The following is a 24830-nucleotide window of genomic DNA, read 5'->3' on the forward strand; positions in this document are numbered from 1 at the left end:
AAAAAAAAAAAAAAAAAAAAAAGGTTATTGGGAGATGTTGAGCGAAATACCACGAGCAAACCATTATTTGACGATGCAGAAGCAGATGACACACTTTTTTCGAGTTCCAAATAATGGCGATGTTCCTCGATTACAGACTCATTTACTCAGGGTTACCCTCGAATCAGTGTCTAAATACAGTCAATTCAAAAAAACGTTGTCGTCGACCGGCTCAAGCCTACGCGACTGGACCGAAAGGAATATGGGTAAAAATCACTGAAGCGGTTAAATATTCGTTCTGAATTGATTGTTCCCGCTAGTAATAAGATAATAATGGCGAGAAACAATCCGTCAAATGCATGTCTTTGGGTTTAGGAAAAGAAAAACAAAGTAGTTATGATTCAGTTCACAATTTCGAATATATGTGGTATTTAAAAAACGTCTCCTTCAACATTTCCCGCTCGCCTACGAAGGTTCGTGCTGTAAACCAGGCATAGCTAGTCAGATAAAATTATGGAGTCAACTCGGCTTCAATGATTGCTACCTAGAGTTCTTTTCGGTCCAGTCGCGTAGGCTTGAGTTGGTTGACGACAACATTTTTTGAATTGACTGTATTCACAAATACCAACGGTAAAGTAACGAATACACAATTAACTTCTCAAACTCATTAAGAATTCGTGAGGACAAAACAAATAAAATTACTAGCACGAAGGAGGTTTGGAAATAGCACGTTACTAAAAAAGCGAGTGGAGAATGGGGAATGACCGTGAATGGGGATATAGACTGGGACGAGCGATCGCCGGTACTACCCTTAAAAAGTGTCATGGCGCTTGCAATCTAGCTTTCTATATAATAACAAATTTGCCAAATATTCCACGGCAATAATTGGCTGTGATTACAAGTGTCTGTTGGATCAGTAAAAAGTGTGCTTCTTGTTTTTAATAATTGAACAGGCAACGATCGAGGATCAAATTATCTGTGGAGATAAAGGATAGCAATAGTAAAAATCAGGCAGTAAGAAATATATTTTCTGTTTTTTGTTTTACATTAATTTCCAATGTGTGGGTCAAAATAAACCAATTCTTTAGATCTTTTGAGCGATGGAAATCATTCAACGGCCGTAATGAGATCCATGACATTAATTTATTGATTAATACCAAGCAATAGAATAGTCTCTGGTTGATAGCACGGACAGTGTTTGCCTGTCATTGTAGGAAGGCAATAAGATTCACGAGGTCCATTCAGCTGATTGATAGCAAGCAATATAATTATCCAATTTAGAAACTTTCTAAGGACTGGGACGAGTTTTTATGAATAACCTCGTAAAAATAAACACCATAACAATAAAGAGTACATTAAAATTAGGAAATGTCTGGAGTTTCAAGATGTTGGGTTAATTTCATACCTTTTGTGTAGCAAACTCCCAAACATCTCAAAAATGACAAAGGAAAGTATGGTTACTGGGGACGCTTGCCCCTAGATACCAAACATACATTCCTTTTAAATGTTTGATGTTTTTGATTGCTTATAATTTAGCTGTTACTTAGCCAATCGATGGCAAACTGCAGAGACCTGTTAATTTTAATGATGTTCTCTTTTTTCGTCTTAAAATAATCTTTTAATTAATAAGATTAATGATCAATTCCTTCTATATACCAGTCCTTCGCTGGTTTCTAAAGTGACCAATAGTCTCTAGTTGATAGCACATGACGTACAGTGTTTAGTGTCGAAATTGGAGATCAATAATATATTGTATATATATAATATTTAATTACCCCTTCCATATTGCCTCGCCTTATTTACACCCATATAACTCCACCCTCATCGTGATATGGTTATTCCATGTCTTTGGTCGTATCCTGATGTACCTCGCAGTGATAGCAGGATTCACATTGTTCTTAACAACAGTGTTCCTGTCGCTGCTTCCTGAGAAGATCTTCCCTTTTTCGTAGTCTTCATACGTGCTGCTACCTACACTATACTGCAGGCCGTAGCTTGTCACCCATTCATCAAGAAATGGGTTTCCTTGGGTTGCAACCCCTGTCACCTGTTTGAGGACAACGATATTTTTTTAGTTCCAAGCAATGTTTTACCCTTTCATATCAACATTATCTTTATATCATTATCATTAATTTATCATTATTAGTAATACCATTATTGTTATCATTATTATTATTAGTATTATTAGTATTATTAGTATTATTATTATTACTATTATTATCATTGATTTGACGATGAATATTACGGGTAGTAACATTTTGTAATGAGACAACGTTTCGGTGTCCTCATAAAACCATCGTCAGGTCAAAATGAAATGATTAACACATAACAAGAATATTGTGTCATTACAAAATGTTGACTACCCGTAATATTCATCGTCAAATCGATAATTTTATCGTACCTGATAAGAATATTATTATCATATATATATTATATAATCATCATCATTATCATTATTATTATTACTATTATTATTTATTTATTTTTAATATTATTATTATTATTATTATTATTATTATTATTATTACTATGACTTTAATCTTAACGCCAATGTAGCGGAAATTTAGAAATATTTAGATTTTAATAATAAATGTATAGTTTTAATATAGTATTATATCAGTGTGAAGAGCTGGACTCGTGTTTTGAGCTATTAATTTATTTTACAAATATGTTTTCATAGATAAATAAGTATATATTACATAGATTTGTTATTTTATATTCATAATCTTTTCTTTTTTGTTTTATAATTATAGCAATATTCTTATCACGTCTCATATTATAATGAATTGTTAGTTAATTATTATTGTCAATAAAGTTATTTATATTATTATTACTATTATTATTACTATTATTATTATTATTACTATTATTATTATTATTATTTATTTTTAATATTATTATTATTATTGTTATTATATTATTATTATTATTATTATTATCATTATTATCATTATTACTATCATTATTATCATTATTACTATTACTATTATTATTATTATTTATTATTAATATTATTATTATTATTATTATTATTATTATTACTATCATTATTACCTTGGCAAGGGTGCCAAGATCGACTTGAAACCACTGATTGACATCAAGAGTCTTGGATGCCCATGATCCACTTTTAAAGTTAAGTCTTCCATAGTCTGTTCGGTAAAAGCCTGAGAAAATGGACGAGACTGACAGCTGTTGGTCAGGGATTGTACGGTCTTCCATTCCAAGTGCAGAACTAGTATTGCAGGCAACTACATAAAAATAAATACGAATAATTGAAAACATTGCATAATATTGTTTTGTTTTTGCTTTTTACATACAATTTTATTTGTTTCCGAGTTTTCGGATCTTGGTGCAAAGCAGTTTCTTATGACTTGACTATATTTATAAAATCTTGCACGAAATACCTCTTTCTATATACTCAGATATTGAAGTCATAATAGTCAGCATTATATATAGACCCTATGAATAAAGCCATGCTCAAGGAATACTTCTTTATACTCAGTCATTGCAGTCATAATAACCAGCATTATATCGACCCTATGAATAAAGCCATGCACAAGGAATACTTCTTTACACTCAGCCATTGCAGTCATAATAGTCGGCACTATATAGAACCTATGAATAAAGCCATGCTCAAGGAATACTTCTTTATACTCAGTTATTGCAGTCATAATAACCAGCATTATATCGACCCTATGAATAAAGCCATGCACAAGGAATACTTCCTTACACTCAGTTATTGCAGTCATAATAACCAGCATTATATAGGCCTTATGAATAAAGCCATGCACAAGGAATACTTCTTTACACTCAGTTATTGCAGTCATAATAACCAGCATTATATCGACCCTATGAATAAAGCCATGCACAAGGAATACTTCTTTACACTCAGCCATTGCAGTCATAATAACCAACATTATATAGGCCTTATGAATAAAGCCAAGTAAGAGGGATTCTTTCATAACTTACGGTTTTCGCATTCTTTGCCAGCGAATCTTTGTCTGCAGTGACATCGATAGTCGTTTACCAGCGTTATGCAAACACCGCCATTCTTGCATCTGGAGATGGCACACATACCCTATAAAAATGATATTTAGTTTGATGGTTTAGCATTCCTTACACCAAGTTAATGATAGGAGAAGATATGTTTTCACTAAATTCTATTATTAATCGTGAAAATTTAATCTGTGGTGAACAGATGTTCTGTAAAATTTATCGCTTCTTCCTCACATAATGCACCAGGCCAGAAAGATGAAAAGACTTCATCAAAAGACTTTTCTCGAAGTAAAGTAATTAAGCTGCAGTAATTTAAGGTGGTATCATTAAATTATTAGTGGAAAAAACACCTTCCAATATCGTTAAGTAGAAAATAGTGACAAAAAAATCCTGAAGAATTCAAGAAGGATTAATGGAAATGGTCGGTGTTTGATATTGGTTGTTTGATTGGTTGTTATAAAATAGTTGGGATACTACGCGCGCTATGATTGGTCGAAAACCGTGTTTGATGAGAGCATCAAAACACGCTATCGTCATTTTAGCGCGCGCGAGTATTGCAGCTGTCAGATTTTAATCTATCGCGCGCGCTCATTGGTCAGTACGTAGGGAGAATTTACTTATGCTTTGCTTTTTTTCGATCTTTTCGCGCGTTTGTCAATTTATGAAACAAATTAAAAACAGGTTTCCTACGCTCCTCTCGTGTTCCCTCAACATCCTCTCGTGTTCCCTCAACATTCAAACGATGCAGAGCTGAAAACCCGATGATATGAAATGCAAAAAAAAAAAAAAAAAAATGCAAAAAAAAAAAAAAAAAAAGAAAAAACCAAAGAAAGTAAATGAAAAAAATGCAAAACAACGGTAGATTTGAAAGGAAAAAAGAAAAAATTTGGAAATAACTTATAGTAAGGAAACAACAAAAAAGTCTTAGTTGTTGACATGAAACAGTTTTAACGGACAACTTTAAAGCGATTCCCAGTCACAAGTGACCAACAACACCTTCATCACAAACGAAAAATTGAGTTTGGCTGGACGTCAACCAAAAGGATTTCTAACGTTTCCTTTGGTTTTTACACCCAGGACGACTTGCGTGAATACTCATGTAAACATGTGCAAAAACCGTTGACCTTATTAAGCAAACAAATATTAAATTAAATAAAATTAAATATTAAGGAATTTACATTGACTTAAATCTAAGTTGGAAACCACAAGTAGAACATATTGCCAAAAAAATCAAACGCAGTATTGGTCTATTATCAAAACTTCGCTACTATGTGAATTATAGGATTTTGAATAATTTGTATTATGCTTTAATTTACCCTTTCTTAATGTTTGGTATAATAGCATGGAGAAATACCTATCAAACCCCATTAAAACCTTTGTATTTATTACAAAAGAAAGTCGTGCGTATTATTACATTTTCTTCATTTGATGAGCATTCAAGCCCTATATTTAAACAATTAAATTTCATTAAAATCTTTGATCTTGTAATTTTCAAAATATCAACTTTCGTGTACAAATATATTAACAAGTTATTACCCTGTAGCTTTGAATCATTTTTTACTACTATTGATAAGGTGCATGGATATAACACAAGAACAGCAACAAAAAAGTCTTTTTATTTACCCAAGGCTAGAACTAATTATGGAATATTTAACATACGATTTCAAGGATCTAAAATCTGGAATTCTATTGATGAATCATTTAAGAAATTGTCTCTTTATCAATTTAAGAAAAAGCTGAAAATTGATTTAATTTCTAAATATTAAGATCAAGTTTTAATACTTTTACAAATTAACTTAAATATACTGTAAAGACTGATGATGCTCTTGTGTGCTGCGTGTGTATTTGTATAGTTTTTATCTCTTTTTTGTCACTTTTTCCATTTTTTTCAATGTGTTTATACGTTGTGTTATTACGCTGATTATTATAATTGTAAATAGCAGAAATCCCGATCCTAAATGTAATGAATTTCAATTAAGAATAAGTAAACCGACTTCCAAGCATTTTTAGCTTTCTAGTTATTTTTGGAAGTTGGTACCCCTCAATCTGTCTAATATATAACAATGTACCAAATTAGAAAATAATGTAATAATGGGTACAAATAAAGTTCTTCTTCTTTATCTCATGTTTCTTGTCGCTGTGAATTTCTTGCTCTGGATATATTTTCTCAAAGATGTCACAGTTTTCCGGCTCCGAATTTCAAACGCTTAACAGCAAAACTATTGCTATGACTATGTTGCAAGTTTCTTCAATATCAGATGAATCAATACCTATAGCTTTGCAGTTAAGCTTTTGAAATTCGGAGTCGGAATCCATAGATATGTTTTAGGAAAAAAAATATAATGAATTCATATTGATGAATTTATATCAAAATATAAAAAGTATTTGCATCAAAACGAACTCACCTCTCCGAAGCGGCGAAAGTAGTAATGATAGATCTGAGATAGCATTATGAGCCCTGAAGAAGGCATTGCTAACTCTCTTAGAAGAATGCATTCCAACAAACCATCTTGCTTCTTTTGGTCAGCGATGTTCATTGACAAACATTCTGGCAAACGTGAGCAAGTAATGATGCAGTCAATTTCATCTTCAACGAAAAATCGTTTGGATTACATTTCCCAACTCAAACTTCCTGAATGGAAGTTTATCAAAATACAATGCTTCAGAACATCCACTTTCGCAGAAGCGAATAAAGAATGAGACCAAAAGACTCAAAAATGTGATTTGACTTTCAAAAGCCATTGGTTTTGTAATTCTTTAGCGAATGATTCCTTCCAAGCTGAAACACAGAACTTGAAATGTGCAACTTGATCTAACTAGAATTGAAATGAAGTTTCATTAATTTATTAGGAAATCTGTTTATGAATGATTTAACAGAATGAATTTTTAACGAACTCTATTTAAGCCATACGTATAGCGTGTTTACTAATTATGATTTGAATAAGCATTCTCTTCCAGTACATTTATGAGGAAATCTATATATTAGCTGGGGGGAAATAATAAACTTTTTGTCATCTAGCATTTTCCTATCAAGAAATCTGTTTTGTTTTGCTTCTTTTCAAGCTTCCTCTCAGCAATTTCAGGCAAAATATTCTATATTTTCACTAAGTATCTTGATAAAAATACTTCCCTGAAGCGATGGTCTTTATTTGTGTTGAAGATCACAGTGGGCGATAGCAGCGGTTTTCTTTTTATACAAAAAAAAACTAAATAGACCAGCCTAGCATTGAAAGAGCTTATCCTTAATTTCAATATATACAAAGTCAGTTTATCCTTTTAGGAATAAAAAATATACACTTATTTCAATAAAGTTAGTCACCAAAAACCTAGAAAGATGAGATCAGTGAGCATCATGGGAAACGTTTCATATCAAAAAAGCATATATATATATATATACAAAGCTTTTTTAATACAAACTGCAGCTCGATGATGCTCAAAAGAGGTGACTCTGTAACTGGTAAAAAATCTGAAATCCCTCAATAGTTATTAAAGCAGTTGAAACAAGTAAAATGTATCGACCCATAATCCTTGCAGGTCTCAGCTTTGTAGCTTTTCAGGTGACTAACTTTATTGAAATAAGTGTATACTAGCTGTTCTCAGTAATCGATGATAACTTACCCCATAGAAGTAGATTTTAGGCTTTCACATCAGGTAGTCGTGATAAAGAAGAGACTTTACGATTTTCAGGCTTTTAAGAGAGGATGTCAGCAAAAATCGAATTCGTTCATTTTTTGGTATTTGGAAGACCTTGAGGCGATAAAAACCGTGGTATACTTCATTTGCCGAAATATCGCTTTATTTCCGAGAAAAACGAGAAAAACGAATTCGTGCATAATTGACCCTCTGAGAGAGTCAAAATATATTTCAACTTTGGGGGTCTCGCGTGCCTTTGCAATAATATCTACAGGCTCAATCTTGGGAAATTATTTGGAATAGTGTTTTAACATTTAAAAAAATGGAATTTCACGGTCTTCGAATAAATTCATAGTGGCGAAAAAAACATTTATTTACCAGGGTACTTTGACTCCGCGTCAAGAATGAGGAATTTTCAAAAAATTATTTCTCCGTTTTCTAAATAAAATAAAATGTTGATATTAAGAAATTGATAAGCGAAAATAATGTTCTAATCGTGGGTGAGGGCATTTTTTGGGGGTTTTTGTTCTGCGACGAGAAATAAAATTCTAAAGTTACAGAAATTTTGAAGAACTCAGACGGTCGGCCAAATCAAAGCAATTGACAAATTTGCATAATTCTTTGGATTTTTAAATCTAAATTTGGCAAAATATCATAAAATATCATCAGCATACAAGTTCAATGTAATACAATAACAAATACAGCAAGAATTTTGTTTTTAAATTTGATTTTACCTAGAATTTAACAACAATTTATGCCCGGGAACTTCTGTTTACAATTATTTAGTGACTGAGCGGCAGGGCTGAAATGTGTAACGCGACAAATTTAGTTTTTGCAATTTCAAAATAAAGTCTTTTTCTTTTTAATTTCAGAGAAATAAAAGTATTTATTTGTTTGTTTGTCTTTTTAATTTTTTTCAAGAGAAATCGAAAAATGATTACCCCCGTTTCAATGACTTTTTTCGAGTGAGAATCTGAGATAAGAATAAGAGATCGACGCCAATCAAACCGTTTAAATCGGATTGCTTGTGATCATAATCCTAAACGCATAGTCCCAGTCCTAGATCTCAGACAAGTTCTGAGTTGAATAATCCACCACAACAGACTTTAACCGTTGTTTTATCAATCGGAAAAAAATTGACGTTCGCAGCAATTTTGTCACTATCATCGGTCTATATTTTTTCAAGCAATACTCTTATCGAGTTTACTAGAAAAAAATTCGATTTATAATTATTTTAGTTAAAGTCTCTACATATTGCTGTATTTGTATGTATAAATACAGCAATCACAGAAATCTGATTCAACCAAGCATATATCATAGTTAACCGATTAATTGATTCACATTTCTAAAGCGCGGAATAATTACGTATTTATCTGCTTTCGAAATAAACCTGCTACAGGACTGGACTACAGTTTTATGTACTGCTTGCACAACTACATTGCCTGACAAGTTCATTGAGAATATCGATGTACGGCATTTTGCGATTTACTGTGATACGGGATATATCAAGTTCGAAAGCAGTACAAATCTCTTTCAGCATGGTAATAGAGAATCTTGGAAGTTTTGATTGTGAAGACATTTTGCAGATGTCGTAAGTGTGATACATCATTGGGTGTTGAAGTGTAATTGCATTCATCACTTCATCCGTCAGTTCAATTCTTGCACATCTCTGTCCACAATTTCTCCATTATTTCCTCCCATTACATATTTTTGCTAAGCGAGAAAAAAATTTGAAATTTGCTGAGAAGAGAGAAGATCCTATTTCCTGAACATGCGAGAGCCATCAGCATTTTTGACTTTTGTCAAATGCTTGCTTCATTTGCTTGGCTGTTTCGATATCATGGCCTGAGTCCTAATATCTTTTCATGTGATTTTTGATGTTCGCGACCTTTTGATCATATGCGCCTTTCCCTCCTTGTGGATCCGAAAAGTCGATCCGCGAAAGGCAGATTCCGTGTTTCGTAGCAATGTGCTTTATAGCAAGCATAGTTGGTGCCGAATGATAGCATCCAGCGTTATCTTGTTTCAAGTAGACAAACTTTACACTTGACAAAATACTCTTGAGTTGCTGGAGGACATCATCGAAAATAGCCAAAACTGTGGGACTATCCTGAGTACATTTTTCAAAAACATGAACAAAAGTCAACATGTTTATGTCATTATCCTTTGGTTTCGTTACAGCAACTGTAAGGTGCCAGGAAATCCCGCGCTTTCCAAACCAATCTCTTTGGCTTTCGCGAAACTTTCGCGGTACGAATTTCATGGCCCAATCAGACACAAGAACCACTGATTGATCATTCAGATTTTTCAATATTTCATGTTTTGCGGTATCCTGGTTGATGGTTCGAAGAAGGTGAGCTTTCCACGCATCGATATTTTGAGCGGATTGATCTATGGTATACTCCATCTCTTCTCTTTCTTCTAATGAGTAGTCAACGCTTTTAATGGCTGGACGTATTTCTTCCAGAGCACTAGGGAAGATGCTGCATCTATCACATTTTAGATTATGCTCGTGATCACAACACTTTTCGAAGCAGGGGTCGTCAGGAGAACTGAGAGCGAACACTCTGCAGTGATCGGCAACCATCGAGTTATTTGAAACATGTACCTAAAATAAAATAAAAAGATAGCCGTCAAGAGGAGGAAAATGCATTAATTTCTTGTTTTCCTTTTTTTGTTTTTGTGTCTTGTCAGTTTGCTTGTGTTTATTGTGGTGTTAATTCAGTTTTACCTTATAATCGCTTTTAAGGTATCGTTTCGCTTGTTTTAGCTTTTCATTAGTCATGTTCGCCCACGTTAGTCCCTTTCCATAACTATCCCCAAGTGTCTCCACTACGTCTTCTAGATCATCAAAGGACTGGGCTCCATTTGCTGAAAAATAGTCTAGCCCTTGAAGGGATTTGCGGACAGACGCAGAGCAGGCACTGAGGATCCTGAGCAATGTGCTACGGCTTACTGGGTCAAAACCTGTTTCCGAGCAGTAACTTTGGTATTGACCTATTATTTGTTCCGGTATGAGAGTTCGAACCACATTTAGAACTTTTAGCTCACAGCCTGACGACAACTTGAGTACTCTTTCTCCGAAAGGTAAATCTTGAACTATGTGAGAGCTCGTCATGAATGTCAAAAATGCTCCAGTTTCTCGGGTTTATATACATGCGTTTATGCTTTACGGGAGAGAAAACAGAATCCTCTACCATGAAGTAAACGATGATGCCGCGCTATTTTGAAGCGGTACATCGATATGCCGGGTATCCATCTCTTTAAATCATTGAAGCTTACTTTATCTGTTATAAGCGAGAGGATCTGTCTTCTAGTGCTCCAATGATTGGCATTATTGTAACATTCACAAAGGGCTTCCATCAATGAAAAATCAAAAGTAGTATCGCCATGTTTAAGATTAGATTTTGCTAAAGAATCAAAGATCTTGTCGGATTGTCCAGGAGCAATTTCCTCTAAGTATGAAGCAACCACTTGTTTTCCTTTTCTTTTGTAATAACGTCTCGAGCGTTCAGATGCTTCGTCCCATGGGGCTGTTAGCACAAAGCGGACAGGACTAACATCTCTTGGTGACGAATCGAAAAGAAAAGAACCATCAACAGTTACATTAGAAAAGTCCTCTTCGTGATATTGACTCACTGGCGTATTTGTCCACGTAGAAGACATTGAAATATTTGTTGGACTTGAAGGTAATGGCTGTTTAAAGAACTTCTTTTTCTTCTTTTTCTTCTTCTTCGTTTTGCTCTTTATTCCTCTCTTCCAAAAACCAGGAAAAGAAATATAAATCTTTATATTTTTTAAGTGGATGGATGAATAGACTGGAATGGGATGAATGGAATGGGATAGATTCAGGCCCATAGCAAGGCCCCCCCGCCCCCGCCCCGCCCCCTCCCCCCCCCCCCCCCCCCCCCCCTCCCAGCTTCTTTTTTTAAAAAGCAACATACGAGGCCAAGATGAGATATATAAGGTCGAAGTAGGTAACGTTGAAATGGTACGCGAATAAAAATGTAAATAAATCAATACCTGTACGTAGGTGCAGCTTTTGGAAATCATGCTTGTTGACTTGGCTAGAGTATAGTTAGGCGAGTATATTATGGTCTTCCGGTTTATGGTTTTGCCTCACACCCACCCCCCTCCCCCTCCCCCTCCCATATTCCTAAGCTGTGGGCCTTCCTGTGGGCCTTCCTGCTGGCCTTGCTGCGGACCTGAGATTGACGGTTGGATGAAGGGATGGATGTATGGATGACTGGCTGGATGCCTGAAATGGATGGATAATGTGATGAAGGGAGTGGAATAGATGGGATATACAAGAATGGATGGAACAAAAAAGTGATATGGAAGATATAGAAGAATGGATGGAATGGGATTGGATGGATATACAATAAATGAAATAAGAAGGATGGAAGGATGAATGGATTATTTCAGCACTTTTTTAAATAAAGGCTTAGATTGGCAGACCATCACTGAACCTACCTCTATTTTCAAATGCTTCAGTTTTTCAATGGTCTCTGTTTCCGCGTCAATGCATTCCTCTTCTACAAACGAACTTCTACATTTCTGTGTGTCAATATTACTGGCTATCTCTCTTTTTTTTTCTGCAACTCACGCAGGTACCTGCCAAACAATGCACACTACGACTTAAAATACTACTAACGGGATTGATATAGAAACATACGTTTTGAGAAGAAATCATAAGCATGCAAAAACGTTACCTGATCCAGATGGAATAGAAGCTCCTGTTTTCTTGAATATCAATTCCGACTCGTGTTTTCCAATGCCCTTGTCGCTCTTTGGCCACTTTGATTTTGATTGAACATGATTTGAGATCGATGCGGGAACTCTGCATCTAGTACTAGAACCCAAGTATGGATCGATGATGGGGACATATTGTCCAAGCCTTTATATCGTTTGGGTGTCTAAACCGTCCTGCGCGACCAAGAATCAAATCGAATTCACTTTCAAATCCAGAGAAACCAAACAAAGTCTTGTGTCGAGCTATATCCTTAGTGCATGAAATCAAAGGAACAACGAGAGCATCTTGCTTCCTGTCTTTTTGGCTATAACCACATAATCCACCAATAATCGATTTAAAGGAGCAACAAACTTCCATGGTAATAAAATTTTGTAAATCATAACGTGAATAAAAGCGATAATGACTGAAGAATGGATGTTGTTTGCGGCGTTAATTATACAAAAGAATTGCGGCAATCTAATTTCATGTGTCAGTCATCTATCGAAGTATCCGATGAACTTAGTTTTTGTGTTGTATTCAAATTCTCACTCGAAAAAAGTCATTGAAACGGGGGTAATCATTTTTCAATTTCTCTTGAAAAATTAAAAAGACAAACAAACAAATAAATACTTTTATTTCTCTGAAATTGAAAAGAAAAAGACTTTATTTTGAAATTGCAAAAACTAAATTTGTCGCGTTACACATTTCAGCCCTGCCGCTCAGTCACTAAATAATTTGTAAACAGAAGTTCCCGGGCATAAATTGTTGTTAAATTCTAGGTAAAATCAAATTTAAAAACAAAATTCTTGCTGTATTTGTTATTATATTACATTGAACTTGTATGCTGATGATATTTTATGATATTTTGCTAAATTTAGATTTAAAAATCCAAAGAATTATGCAAATTTGTCAATTGCTTTGATTTGGCCGACCGTCTGAGTTCTTCAAAATTTCTGTAACTTTAGAATTTTATTTCTCGTCGCAGAACAAAAACCCCAAAAAATGCCCTCACCCTAGATTAGAGAACATTATTTTCGCTTTTCAATTTCTTGATATCAACATTTTATTTTATTTAGAAAACGGAGAAATAATTTTTTGAAAATTCCTCATTCTTGACGCGGAGTCAAAGTACCCTGGTAAATAAATATTTTTCGCCACTATGAATTTATTCGAAGACCGTGAAATTCCATTTTTTTAATGTTAAAACACTATTCCAAATGATTTCCCAAGATTGAGCCTGTAGATATTATTGCAAAGGCACGCGAGACCCCCAAAGTTGAAGTATATTTTGACTCTCTCAGAGGGTCAATTATGCACGAATTCGTTTTTCTCGTTTTTCTCGGAAATAAAGTGATATTTCGGCAACTGAGGTATACCACGGTTTTTATTGCCTCAAGGTCTTCCAAATACCAAAATATGAACGAATTCGATTTTTCGGCTGTTGCCGGCAAAATTTGATTTTGGTCGTTTTTTGCTGACATCCTCTCTTAAGGTGTTGGCACACTAAACTTCACAACCTGAAAAAGCTTTTTCTCAATCTTGAAAAAGGTTTTTTTCCTTGAAGCCATTAACACTTACTAGAATTTTTATAAACACGTAACCTCGGTAACTGCGAGCTGCACGCAGATATTCAACAATACAAACCCTTTGAAATGGACGGAAATTACTGGTTTCTTCCACAACTCATAAAGCATTTTGATTTGGCTCACTTGCATCAAATTTGAGGAGCACTTTGCATGAACACATGTACAATAAAAGATAACGAGCAATTGTTTTTATATAAAGTGCCCCTCAAAGTCGTGAATTAAAAAACCCGTCAATAGACGCCATCTTGATGTGTTTATTGTTCGGTAGAAATAGACTGTTTGGTATGAAAAGCGTCGGTTAAAGAAAGGTTTCCTGTTGAATAATTCTAATATTTTTCCTTCCGAAGTATTTTGCCTTTTCCTCGTCTAAAGAGAGTGTTTCATGTCGGAATGCTAGGCTTTATATCTTATAAGATGTAATAAACACATACATACATACTGATTATACTTTATTTTCTTTCTCATTTTAGAGTAGCTCACATAGCCATGGTGCTTTATAAATTACATAAGCATAAATTCTATTGACAACTTGTATGATCTGAGGTAATATTTAACGTGCTGAGTGATTACGAGTGTCTGTTGGATCAGTAAAAAGTGTGCTTCTTGTTTTTTTAATAATTGAACAGGCAACGATCGAGGATCAAATTATCTGTGGAGATAAAGGATAGCAATAGTAAAAATCAGGCAGTAAGAAATATATTTTCTGTTTTTTGTTTTACATTAATTTCCAATGTGTGGGTCAAAATAAACCAATTCTTTCGATCTTTTGATGATGGATATCATTGAACGGTCTTAATCACGAGATCCATGGCATTAATAGCGCAGCGCGCTGATTCTAAAAATAGCTTAAAGATTCGGACAAACATTGCATTCTGTTTAACAGCTACGAGAATTATACGAATCGATTATATTATTTTTACTTAAAGTTACAATAATAACCCATGTAAGCTAAGATCAACTGCGATCGGCTGTGAAAATTATCTGTTTGTTTGTTTGTCCGAATTTCGCATTTGTCTTCGTTTTTATGACGTCACGGCTGCGCTGCGCTATTTATTGATTAATACCAAGCAATAGAAAAGTCTTTGGTTGATAACACATGACGGACAGTGTTTGCCTGTCATCGTAGGGGGGCAATAAGATTCACGAGATCCATTCAGCTGATTGATAGCAAGCAATATAATTGTCCACTTTAGAAACGAGTTGAGGACTGGGAACGAGTTTTTATAATTAATCTAGTTAAGAAATAAACACCATAATAAGAAAGAGTACATCGAAATTAGTAAATTGCTGGAGTTTCAAGATTTTACCTTTTCTGTAGCAAACTCCCAAACATCTCAAAAATTACAAAAGAAAGTATGGTTACTGGGGACTCCAGTCCCTAGATAGCAAAAATACATTTCTTTAAAAGGTTTGATGTTTTTTATTGCTTATAATTTAGCTGTTACTGAGCCAATCGAAGCCAAACTGCAGAGACCTGTTAATTTTGATGTGCTCTTTTTTCGTATTAAAACATTTTTTTTTAATTTGTTTAAACATATAAATTCTTTAATTTTACTCCAAGAGCTCTCATTCGAGCTCATCTAGGGAGTTCACTTAATAAAGGATTTACACATTTGGATGTGGAGTACAAACACACACACAAACACACACAAAAAGAAGAAAAACTAACAAAAACAAAACAAAACCAAAAAAAAAAAAAAAAAGGGGGAAAAAAAAAAAAAAACTATGCTAACAAATTATTTAGAATACAGGTAAAGTTAAACAAAGTTGCAATAATTACAAGTTATAAACAATAATATAAATTGTGAATTATGCTATAGCAATATAGTAGTGAGATTATAAAGAATTTTTTCTTATATTAATGTATAATTAATCTTTCGTAAAGCTTTTTGTATCGATAATATATTTTTGCACTTCTAGAAACAATTTAAGATTATTAGAAACAGTTAAATTGGGACATCCGTTCAAAAAGTAATAAACCTTTTGTTTATCGGTGTTATCGTTTACAAAAAGCTGTGCGGAAACTGACAAAAGGGCTGTACGATGAGCTGCATATCGAGAGCAGTGTAAGAAATAATGACAAGCTGATTCAAATGAACCCGCATCATTACATTCACAAAGTGGAGAGGGCTTGTAACATGCAATTTTAAACAGATATGAATTCAAAGCAGACTGTCGAAGATGCAGTCGCGTATGCAGTATAGAGGCCTGCCTACTTAGAGATGTATTTAAAAGTTGATTATATTCTTTACAGTCGTGAGATCGAACTTTTCTTTTAAATACATTTAACGAATTTGAGATACAAATATCGTTGTCTAATTCGTTCCAAATTGGAATTACAGAAGGCAAAAAATATCTTTTATAACGGGCGGTTCTCGTTTGAATTAATGAGAAGTTCTCGTTGAACCCTAAACTATACCGAGACCTTTGACTCTTTTTTCAAAGGAAGCAAATTAAAGAGATATGGTGGAGTTAAATGGTTCAACATTTTATAAAAAAGAACTAGTTTGTGCACTTTTCTTCTAACTTTCAGATCTTCCCAACATAGTTCATTTAACAGGTTCACTTTACCAGTTCCCTTTATTGCACCAGGTACTATCCGAGCACATTCATATTGTACATCTTCTAGGATCTTACTATCTTCTTCACTACAACCATCCCACATAGTGTCACCATGTTCCATCAAAGGAAGAATTAAGCTTTTATACAGAAGAATTAAGGTTGAACGATTCAATTTATATTTGAGACCCTTAAATATGTTTAGGGCTTTACTAGCCTTTTCATGAATGGCCATGATGTGTTATTTCCAAGAAAGGTTGTCTGACAGAAGTTAAACCAAGATGTGTATGAGAGTTAACTTCGCGAATAGGGGCATCATTGAAACAAAGTATTGGGTGTGCTATTTTACTATGCTTTACTGTGAACGTCATCGATTCACATTTAGTAATAGTCATTTTCATTGACCACTTATCACACCATTGACTTATAACCTTTAGATCATTATCTAGCTTACATGACGATCGTAGAGGGTTGCCTACAATATCAAACAGTGAAGTATCATCCGCATAGAGAAAGCACTGCGATTGTACATCCACACAGATATCATTTATGTAAATCAAAAAAAAAAAACAAAGGTCCTAGTACGGACCCTTGTGGTACTCCTGCGTATATATTAGACCAGTTAGAAAATTGTCCTACAATCACAACACACTGCTGTCTAGTCTATTTGAGAGATAACAGCGGAACCAACTCAATAACGGGTCTCTAATACCTATGCTTTGGAGTTTGAAAATTAGACCTTAAAATTAGACTTAAGTCCAGAAATACCATTCTAACCTCTTTACCTTTTTCTAAAGCCTCGTAAATACGATGTATAATCAAAGTCAGTTGTTAAACTGTACCGTCGCCTGGTCTAACGCCAGACTGGTGGACGTTAAAAAAACTAATATTCTCCAGAAAAGTTGTATAGTCTAATGAACACTACTTTCTCGATAATTGTAGATAACGAATCAAGTAATGAAACGGATCGATAGTATTCTTTCGACTGACGATCCCATTTTTTTAATAACGGAATAAAATTAGCTTTTTTCCACTCGCTAATAAACTCACCACGTCTAAGACTAGTATTACATATGGCTGAAAAAGATTCAGCAACACCTTCACAACAAATTTTAATTATTTTGTTACTGAGATTATCATGCCCGCACGCTTTGGAGGTATCCACTTTCTGCATCAGATTCAATATTTCAGTAGCGGTCGTCTCTATATTAGATAAAGATTGAGACGAAAATTGCGCAGGAGGAAGAGAATGTAGATCTTGTTTCAAGTCGTCAATTTTACTTTGATTTATGAAAAAGTCATTAAACAAACTAGCTTTTTTACACGAATCCACTATAAATTCAACCGCTTCTCGGAGAGCTGGGATTGATGTGCAATTTTTTTTCTTGTATACAGATTTGGCACAACCCCACCATTTCTTAGAAGCAATGAAAGTGCCTGACAACTATTTGTTTAATTTGATATAATAATCGTTTTTAGCCTTACGGATCAGGCTTGTGGTGATGTTTCTTTGCGCTTTGTAGTTTTCCCAAGCAGTATTTGTTTTTTGTTTAATGAACTTTTTTAATAACCTGTCGCGTTTACGAATTGCTGCGCGGATCTTGGAGGTGAACCATGGCTTATCACGTCGACGAATAGTTACTGTATTACTATGTATAAACTTACAAATAATATTGTTCACTTGACTAAACCGTGATTCATACATGTCATCAATATGCGTTATATTTTCAGTGATCGAATCCAAAGCTATCTCTTTTAATTCTTTATTTAGTTCTAGAATGTTAACTCCAGAAAAATTCCAAACATGTCTTTTGAAAGCTCGTGAAAAACAATGAGGTGTCTACAGTCGAATTCCCTGGAGGTCTATAACACACTCCGCAAAGTAAGTTAATCTTGCGCAATTTTATCTCAACCCACAACAATTCTATACCATCGCAAATAAGATCGTCCCGCCTACTTACTATTAACGATTCTTCAACATACAATGCCACACCCCCGCCTCTTGAATTAACACGGTCTTTTCTAAAGATGGAATGATAACCGGTAATATTTAGAGAATCGTCGGATATCTTATCATTCAACCAGGTTTCCGAAATTGCAAATACACTGACTTTTTTGTCCACGATAAATGATGAATTTTCATCAAATTTTTCCTGGACATTGAGACTCCTTGTATTAATATAACTAAATAATATAAATTATGCAATACAGGGCCGGGATTCATTTCAATATCGCCGGCTAACAGAAGTAATACAAAAATAGCCATGATAATAGTAAGCTTGCATGTAAGCAAAGAGAACACCATAACATTGCATCTCAGTTAAACAGTTATCTAATGGACCATAATCTTCACGATTCATTCCAGTCGGCTTATAAAGCTATGCACAGCACTGAGACTGCTTTGGTGTGTGTCTATAACGACATTCTTCAATCAGTTGATGCTGGCAACTGTGTTATTCTTATTTTCCTTGATATGTCAGCTGCCTTTGACACAGTTGTTCATGATACTCTACTTGATAGACTTGCTTATCGGTTTGGAATTGGTGATGTTGTGTTAAGCTGGTTTAGATCCTACCTTTCTAACAGGAAGCAATTTGTTGATATCAATGACTGCTCATCCTGCCTTGTTAATCTCGATGTTGGAGTTCCGCAAGGCTCCGTACAGGGCCCTATTCTTTACTTGCTTTACACCTCTCCACTGGCTGACATTGTTAAGCGACACAATTTTAACTATCATTTCTATGCTGATGATTCTCAGCTCTATATATCTTTTAAGGGCAATGACAAACTTGTGCAATCTAGACAATCGTTAGAGGAATGTCTAACCGACATCTCTAGGTGGATGCTTTCCAATGGCTTAAAGTTAAACCATAATAAGACTGAACTTATGTGCATCCACTCTAGATTTCGAGATCGTCCTTCCTTGAGGGAAATTCTTGTCTGTGGCGACACCATTGTCCCTTGTATGTCAGCCGTTAATCTTGGAGTTGTTTTTGACCAATGTATGACCGGGGAGCTCCAAGTTAACAATATCTGTAAATCATCTTACTTTCATTTGAGGAATCTGTCAACTATCAGGAAATACTTAACCTCTCATGCTGCTCAGTCGGTTATCCATGCTCTTATTTCTTCTAAACTAGACTACTGTAATGCTCTACTTTATGGACTTCCTAAATATGTCGTGGAGAGGCTGCAACGCATTCAGAACTCTGCTGCTCGTGTTGTCACCTTCACCAGGAAATTTGACCACATCACTCCTGTGTTGGTTGACCTGCACTGGTTGCCAGTATACTACAGAGTAATTTTCAAGATGCTGTTGCTGACCTACTAGGCCTTACATGGCCTTGCCCCAACATATCTGTCTGATCTTCTGTGCTATCGTTCTTCTTCTTATGCTCTCCGATCTATCTCCAACAAACTTCTGGTTGAACCTAAAGCTAGGCGTACTACGTATGGTTTCAGGTCATTTTCCTTTGCTGCTCCCAGATTATGGAATAGGCTCCCTTTTGAGATTCGCTCTTGTACTACTGTTGCTTCCTTTAAAAGTAAGCTTAAACTTATTTATTTACTTTATTCCTTAATAATAGGAAATATATTTAGATCTCTTTTGTTTGATTCATTTCCTGCTTTTATGCATATTGCCTTTAGGCTTTTAAGATAAGTTTTTCCTTTTATAATTAGATTTACTTATTAATATTTTAAATACGTAGCATTGTAAATATTGTAAATACATATATATAATTTATGCATATATTCCTGTTGTAAAGCGAATTGGACATGCTCATGGATATGAGCGCTATATAAATAAACTTTATTATTATTATAACAGAAAAACCTTTAGAAATAAGAAATAATGAAGAATTATTGAAAAGTCCGATAGCCGCTCGATACAAAGAAATGTCAACCCTCATCTAAAACATAGTCATGACTCCGCACAGCAACAGAAAAATATAATTAAGATTAAACTTCGGACAAAAACTGCCCTCAAGAACATATATAGTGCATATGATAAATATTGCTACAACGAAAAAAATTACTATAAGAAAAAAGTATTAGATATAGCGATAAGTTAAGTTCAATACTTAATAACATTAATTTCGAGTAATGATGAATATGATCTCGAAAGCATTTATAGTACAAATAATAAGTAATACTATAGCGAAAAGATTACTATAAAATAATAGTAGTGAATATAGTGATAAGTAAAGTTCAAAACTTAATAACATTACTTACGAGTAGTGATAGTCTATAATGACGAGATATTTAGACGTTATTTAGACTCCGCTGTCAACAACGTTATAAAAAATTAAAAAAACAAATTCAGGGGCTGAATATAGCTCAAACGTGTATAGATCGTCAAACTTACGAACGCGCAGTGTTTTTTCCATCATTATTCTTCTTGACCAGAATCTTTCCGTCTGTTACCCACATCGACTTCACGGTTGCATTACAATTCTTTCGTATAAAGTTGAAAAGTTTAGCATTCTCTTTAGTCAGGTCTTCGTTTATGTATATTTGAGATCCTTTCAATGCACTTTTCCTCTTAGAAATCATTATTTTCGTGTCGTAAGACTTAAACTTTACAATTATTGGCCTTGCCTTGTCTGATTTTTTAGGACCGACGCGATGGGCTCGATCAATTTCTTTAACATCAATATCATCAATATCGAGAGTATCTTTGCATAGTGATATTACTTTCTCTCGACAGTCCTCATCATCCTCCTCGTTTAATCCTACAAATCTCAGGTTGTATTTCCCGACGTATTGTTCATTATCGTTAGCATGAGATTTCGCCTCAGCAAGCTGTGTTTCTAACATAGACATTTTTCTCAGAAGTGATCCAGTAGCTTTCTGAACAGCCTCCTCGACTACATTTTTTATGATTGACTTGAATTAGGTGGATTTCAAGAAGGCATTGAGAACATCTCTCATCTCTCATGTCGTTACACTCAGCCATTCTTTCGCTTGATACGTATATTCTCTTTAAAATTTATAATTTGTCATACATAGACTAAAGTCAAAGTCAGTTAATCATCTTGATATGAAAGCTAAAGCAAGATAAAGAATTAGAGAAATCTTTAAGTTGGAGAGCCGAGAAAACACGTCTGCACTCCACGGAGTGAAACGAAAATATATAATAATGTTTAATAAGATTAATTATCAATTCCTTCTGTATACCAGTCCTTCGCTGGTTTCTAAAGTGGCCAAATAGTCTCTAGTTGATAGCACCTGACGGATAGTGTTTGCCTGTCGACATTGGAGATCGATATATATATTCTTTTTCTATTAACTTACTTCTGCCTTTGATTACCCCTTCCGTGTTGCCTTACCTTATTTACAGCCATATAACTCCACCCTTATCGTGCAATGTCTGAACCATGTCTTTGGTCGTATCCTGATGAACCTCGCAATGATAGCAGGATTCACATCGTTCTTAACAACAGTGTTCCTGTCACTGTTTCCTGTGAAGTTCTTCCCTTTCTCGTAGTCTTCATACGTGCTGCTATCTACAATATACTGCAGGCCGTAGCTTGTCATCCATTCGTCACGCAATGGGCTCCCTTGGGTTGCAACCCCTGTCACCTGTTTGACGAATACAAGTTTTTTAGTTTCAACTAATTTGTCACCCTCTCATTATCATTAATTTATCATTATTAATAATAATATTATTATCATCATTATTATCATTATTATTATTATTATCATCATCATCATCATTATTATTATTATTATTATTATTATTATTATTATTATTATTATTATTATTATTATTATTACTACCTTGGCAACGATGCCAAGATCCACTTGAAACCACGGATTGGCATCATGCTTCTTGGGGGCCCATGGTCTACGCTTAATGTAAAGTCTTCCATAGGCTGGTAGGAACCTGCCATCATAAGTGGTTGAGGCTGTAAGCTGTTGGTCAGGAATTGTACCGTCTTCCATTCCAAGCGCAGAACTAGTATTGCAAGCAACTGCATAAAAAGAAATACGAATAATTGAAAACATTGAATGATATTTTCTTTTTACATTTCATTTTATTTGTTTCCGAGCTTTCCGATCTAGGTGCAAAGCAGTCTTATGACTTGACTCTATTTATAAAATATTGCACAAGCAATACTTCTTTCTATACTCAGTCATTGAAGTCATATTATCCAGCATTATATAGACCCTATGAATAAAGCCATGCCCAAGGAATACTTCTTTACACTCAGTCACTGAAGTCATAATAACCAGCATTATATAGACCCTATGAATAAAGCCATGCACAAGGAATACTTTCATAACTTACGGTTTTCGCATTTTTTGCCAGCGAATCTTTGTCCGCAGTGGCAGCGATAGTCGTTTACCAGCGTTATGCAAACCCCGCCATTCTTGCATCTCGGGGTGGCACACATACCCTGTAGAAAATAATATTTAGTCTAGTGGTTTGGCATTCCTAACTCTAAATAATTGTCATTAAAATATTATGTAAAAAAGAGATGAGATGAGATGAGATGAGATGAGATGAGATGAGATGAGATGAGATGAGATGAGATGAGATGAGATGAGATGAGATGAGATGAGATGTCATACATCTCGATCGTAAAAAGTTTTGTTTCCCAAAGCAGTTGGTTGATGCCCAAGAGTATTATCATCCGAAACTTCAGTAAGTTTTTTCATCTTTTCATGGTGTATAATTTACCTTTTTGTCATTATAGTTATGATAATAATTCTTTCTTTGCAAAATGTTTTTTCAATAATGAATTTTTCTCTTTAGCGTAGTTAAATAGTTTCGTTTTCACTAAATTCTATCATTAATCATGAACATTTAATATGTGGTGAACAGATGTTCTGTAGAATTTATCGCTTCTTCCTCCCATCATGCACCAGGCCAGAAAGATGATAAAAGTTCATCAAATACCTTTTATCTTAGTAAAGTAATTAAGCTGCTGTAATTTAAGCTGGTATCATTAAATTATTAGGGTAAAAACACTTTAATTCCAATATCGTTAAGTAGAGAATAATGACAAAAAATGATGAAGAATTCAAGTAGAATTAATGGATACGGTCACTGTTTGATATTGTTTGTTTTACTCGTTTATTATTCGTAGGCTGATAAAGGCTTCTATTATTTAAACGAAAAAACGAAAAAAAAAAAAAAAGGAAAAAAGAAAAGAAAGTAAGTGAAAAAAATGCAAAAAAAAAAAAATGCAAAAAAAAAAAAAAAAAAACAAAAAAACGTTAGATTTGAAAGGAAAGAAGAAAATATTATGAAATAATTTATAGTTAGGAAACAACTGAAATTGACAAAAAAAAGTCTTAGTTTTACGTGCAACAGTTTTAACGCTAAAGCAAAGGTATCGCTTTGACTATGGTTTGAGTTTCTTCAAGATCAGATAAGTCAATACCGATAGCTTTGCAGTTAAGCGTTTGAAATTCGGAGTCCTAATCCTTAGTAATGTTTAAGAAACCCTTTAGATTGACGTCCACCAAAACTCAATTTTCCTTTTGTGATCGTTTTAGGTCTCATTAGTCGCATGCGACTGGCCATCGCAGAAACAGCTTCCTATTACAGCGAATATTGACTGCCAAGCAGTTTACAACCACGATTGAGGTTTTTAGCACACCTCCGAGATCAAACCATTGTTCCAGACAACAATCCCTTGTAAACAGGTTATCACTGAGTGAAGACACTCGGGATCTACCGGTTTAACGTCCTTATCCTAAGAAGACATACTAATATAACCATTTGAATGCAAAGGTAGCCACCTTCTTCTTAGTTATTTTAAGACCTTGAGTGTTGGTCTGACCCTCTTTACTAACTCACCCATGCAACCAAGTGGCGGTTAAAGGGGAGATATTCCTTCAGGTCTTATTCTAAAGTTTATCAAATAAAAGGTATAATGAATTCATATTAATGAATTTATATCAAAATATAAAAAGTATTAGCATCAAAACGAACTCACCTCTGCGAAGCGTCGCAAATGGTAATGATAGATCTGAGATAGCATTAAGAGCCCGGAAGAAGGCATTGCTAACTCTCTTAGAAGAATGCATTCCAACAAACCACCTTGCTTCTTTTGGTCAGCGATGTTCATTGACAGACACTCTGGCAAACGTGAGCAAGTAATGAAGCAGTCAATTTCATCTTCAACGAAAATCGTTTGGGTTACATTTCCCAACTCAAACTTCCTGAATGGAAGTTTATCAAAATACGGTCCTTCAGAACATCCACTTTCGCAGAAGCGAATAAAGAATGAGACCAAAAGACTCAAAAACGCGATTTGACTTTCAAGAGCCATTGGTTTTTTGATTCTTTAGTTAATAATTCCTTCGAAGCAGAAGAACAGAACTTGAAGGGT

At 34.5% G+C, this 24830-nt stretch overlaps 2 protein-coding genes across 3 annotated transcripts; both read right to left on the bottom strand.

Moving 5' to 3' along the window:
• Positions 1–571: 571 nt before the first annotated feature.
• Positions 572–24830, bottom strand: LOC116299164 (EGF-like repeat and discoidin I-like domain-containing protein 3). 2 transcript variants are annotated; one of them, XM_031707796.2, is made up of 5 exons: positions 24435–24830; positions 22778–22886; positions 22267–22460; positions 21816–22068; positions 572–955 (listed from the first exon to the last, which is right to left on the bottom strand). In XM_031707796.2, exons 1-4 carry the CDS (start codon positions 24768–24770, stop codon positions 21817–21819), a joined length of 891 nt encoding a protein of 296 aa, XP_031563656.2. In that variant the 5' UTR covers positions 24771–24830; the 3' UTR covers positions 572–955; position 21816. The 2 variants fall into 2 exon arrangements, with proteins under 2 accessions (XP_031563656.2, XP_088883865.1); XM_089027739.1 differs by lacking the exon at positions 572–955 and adding an exon at positions 14359–14575.
• LOC148912489 (lactadherin-like) lies at positions 1020–6755 on the bottom strand. Its single transcript, XM_089027740.1, has 4 exons — positions 6381–6755; positions 3949–4057; positions 3034–3227; positions 1020–2026 (listed from the first exon to the last, which is right to left on the bottom strand). The coding sequence occupies exons 1-4, from the start codon at positions 6510–6512 to the stop codon at positions 1775–1777; spliced, it is 687 nt and encodes a 228-aa protein (XP_088883866.1). The 5' UTR covers positions 6513–6755; the 3' UTR covers positions 1020–1774.

Source organism: Actinia tenebrosa, unplaced genomic scaffold, assembly GCF_029948245.1.
Source record: "Actinia tenebrosa isolate PJP-AT-01 unplaced genomic scaffold, QUT_ActTen_1.0 PGA_scaffold11__36_contigs__length_13525064, whole genome shotgun sequence".
NCBI classification, from domain to species: domain Eukaryota; kingdom Metazoa; phylum Cnidaria; class Anthozoa; order Actiniaria; family Actiniidae; genus Actinia; species Actinia tenebrosa.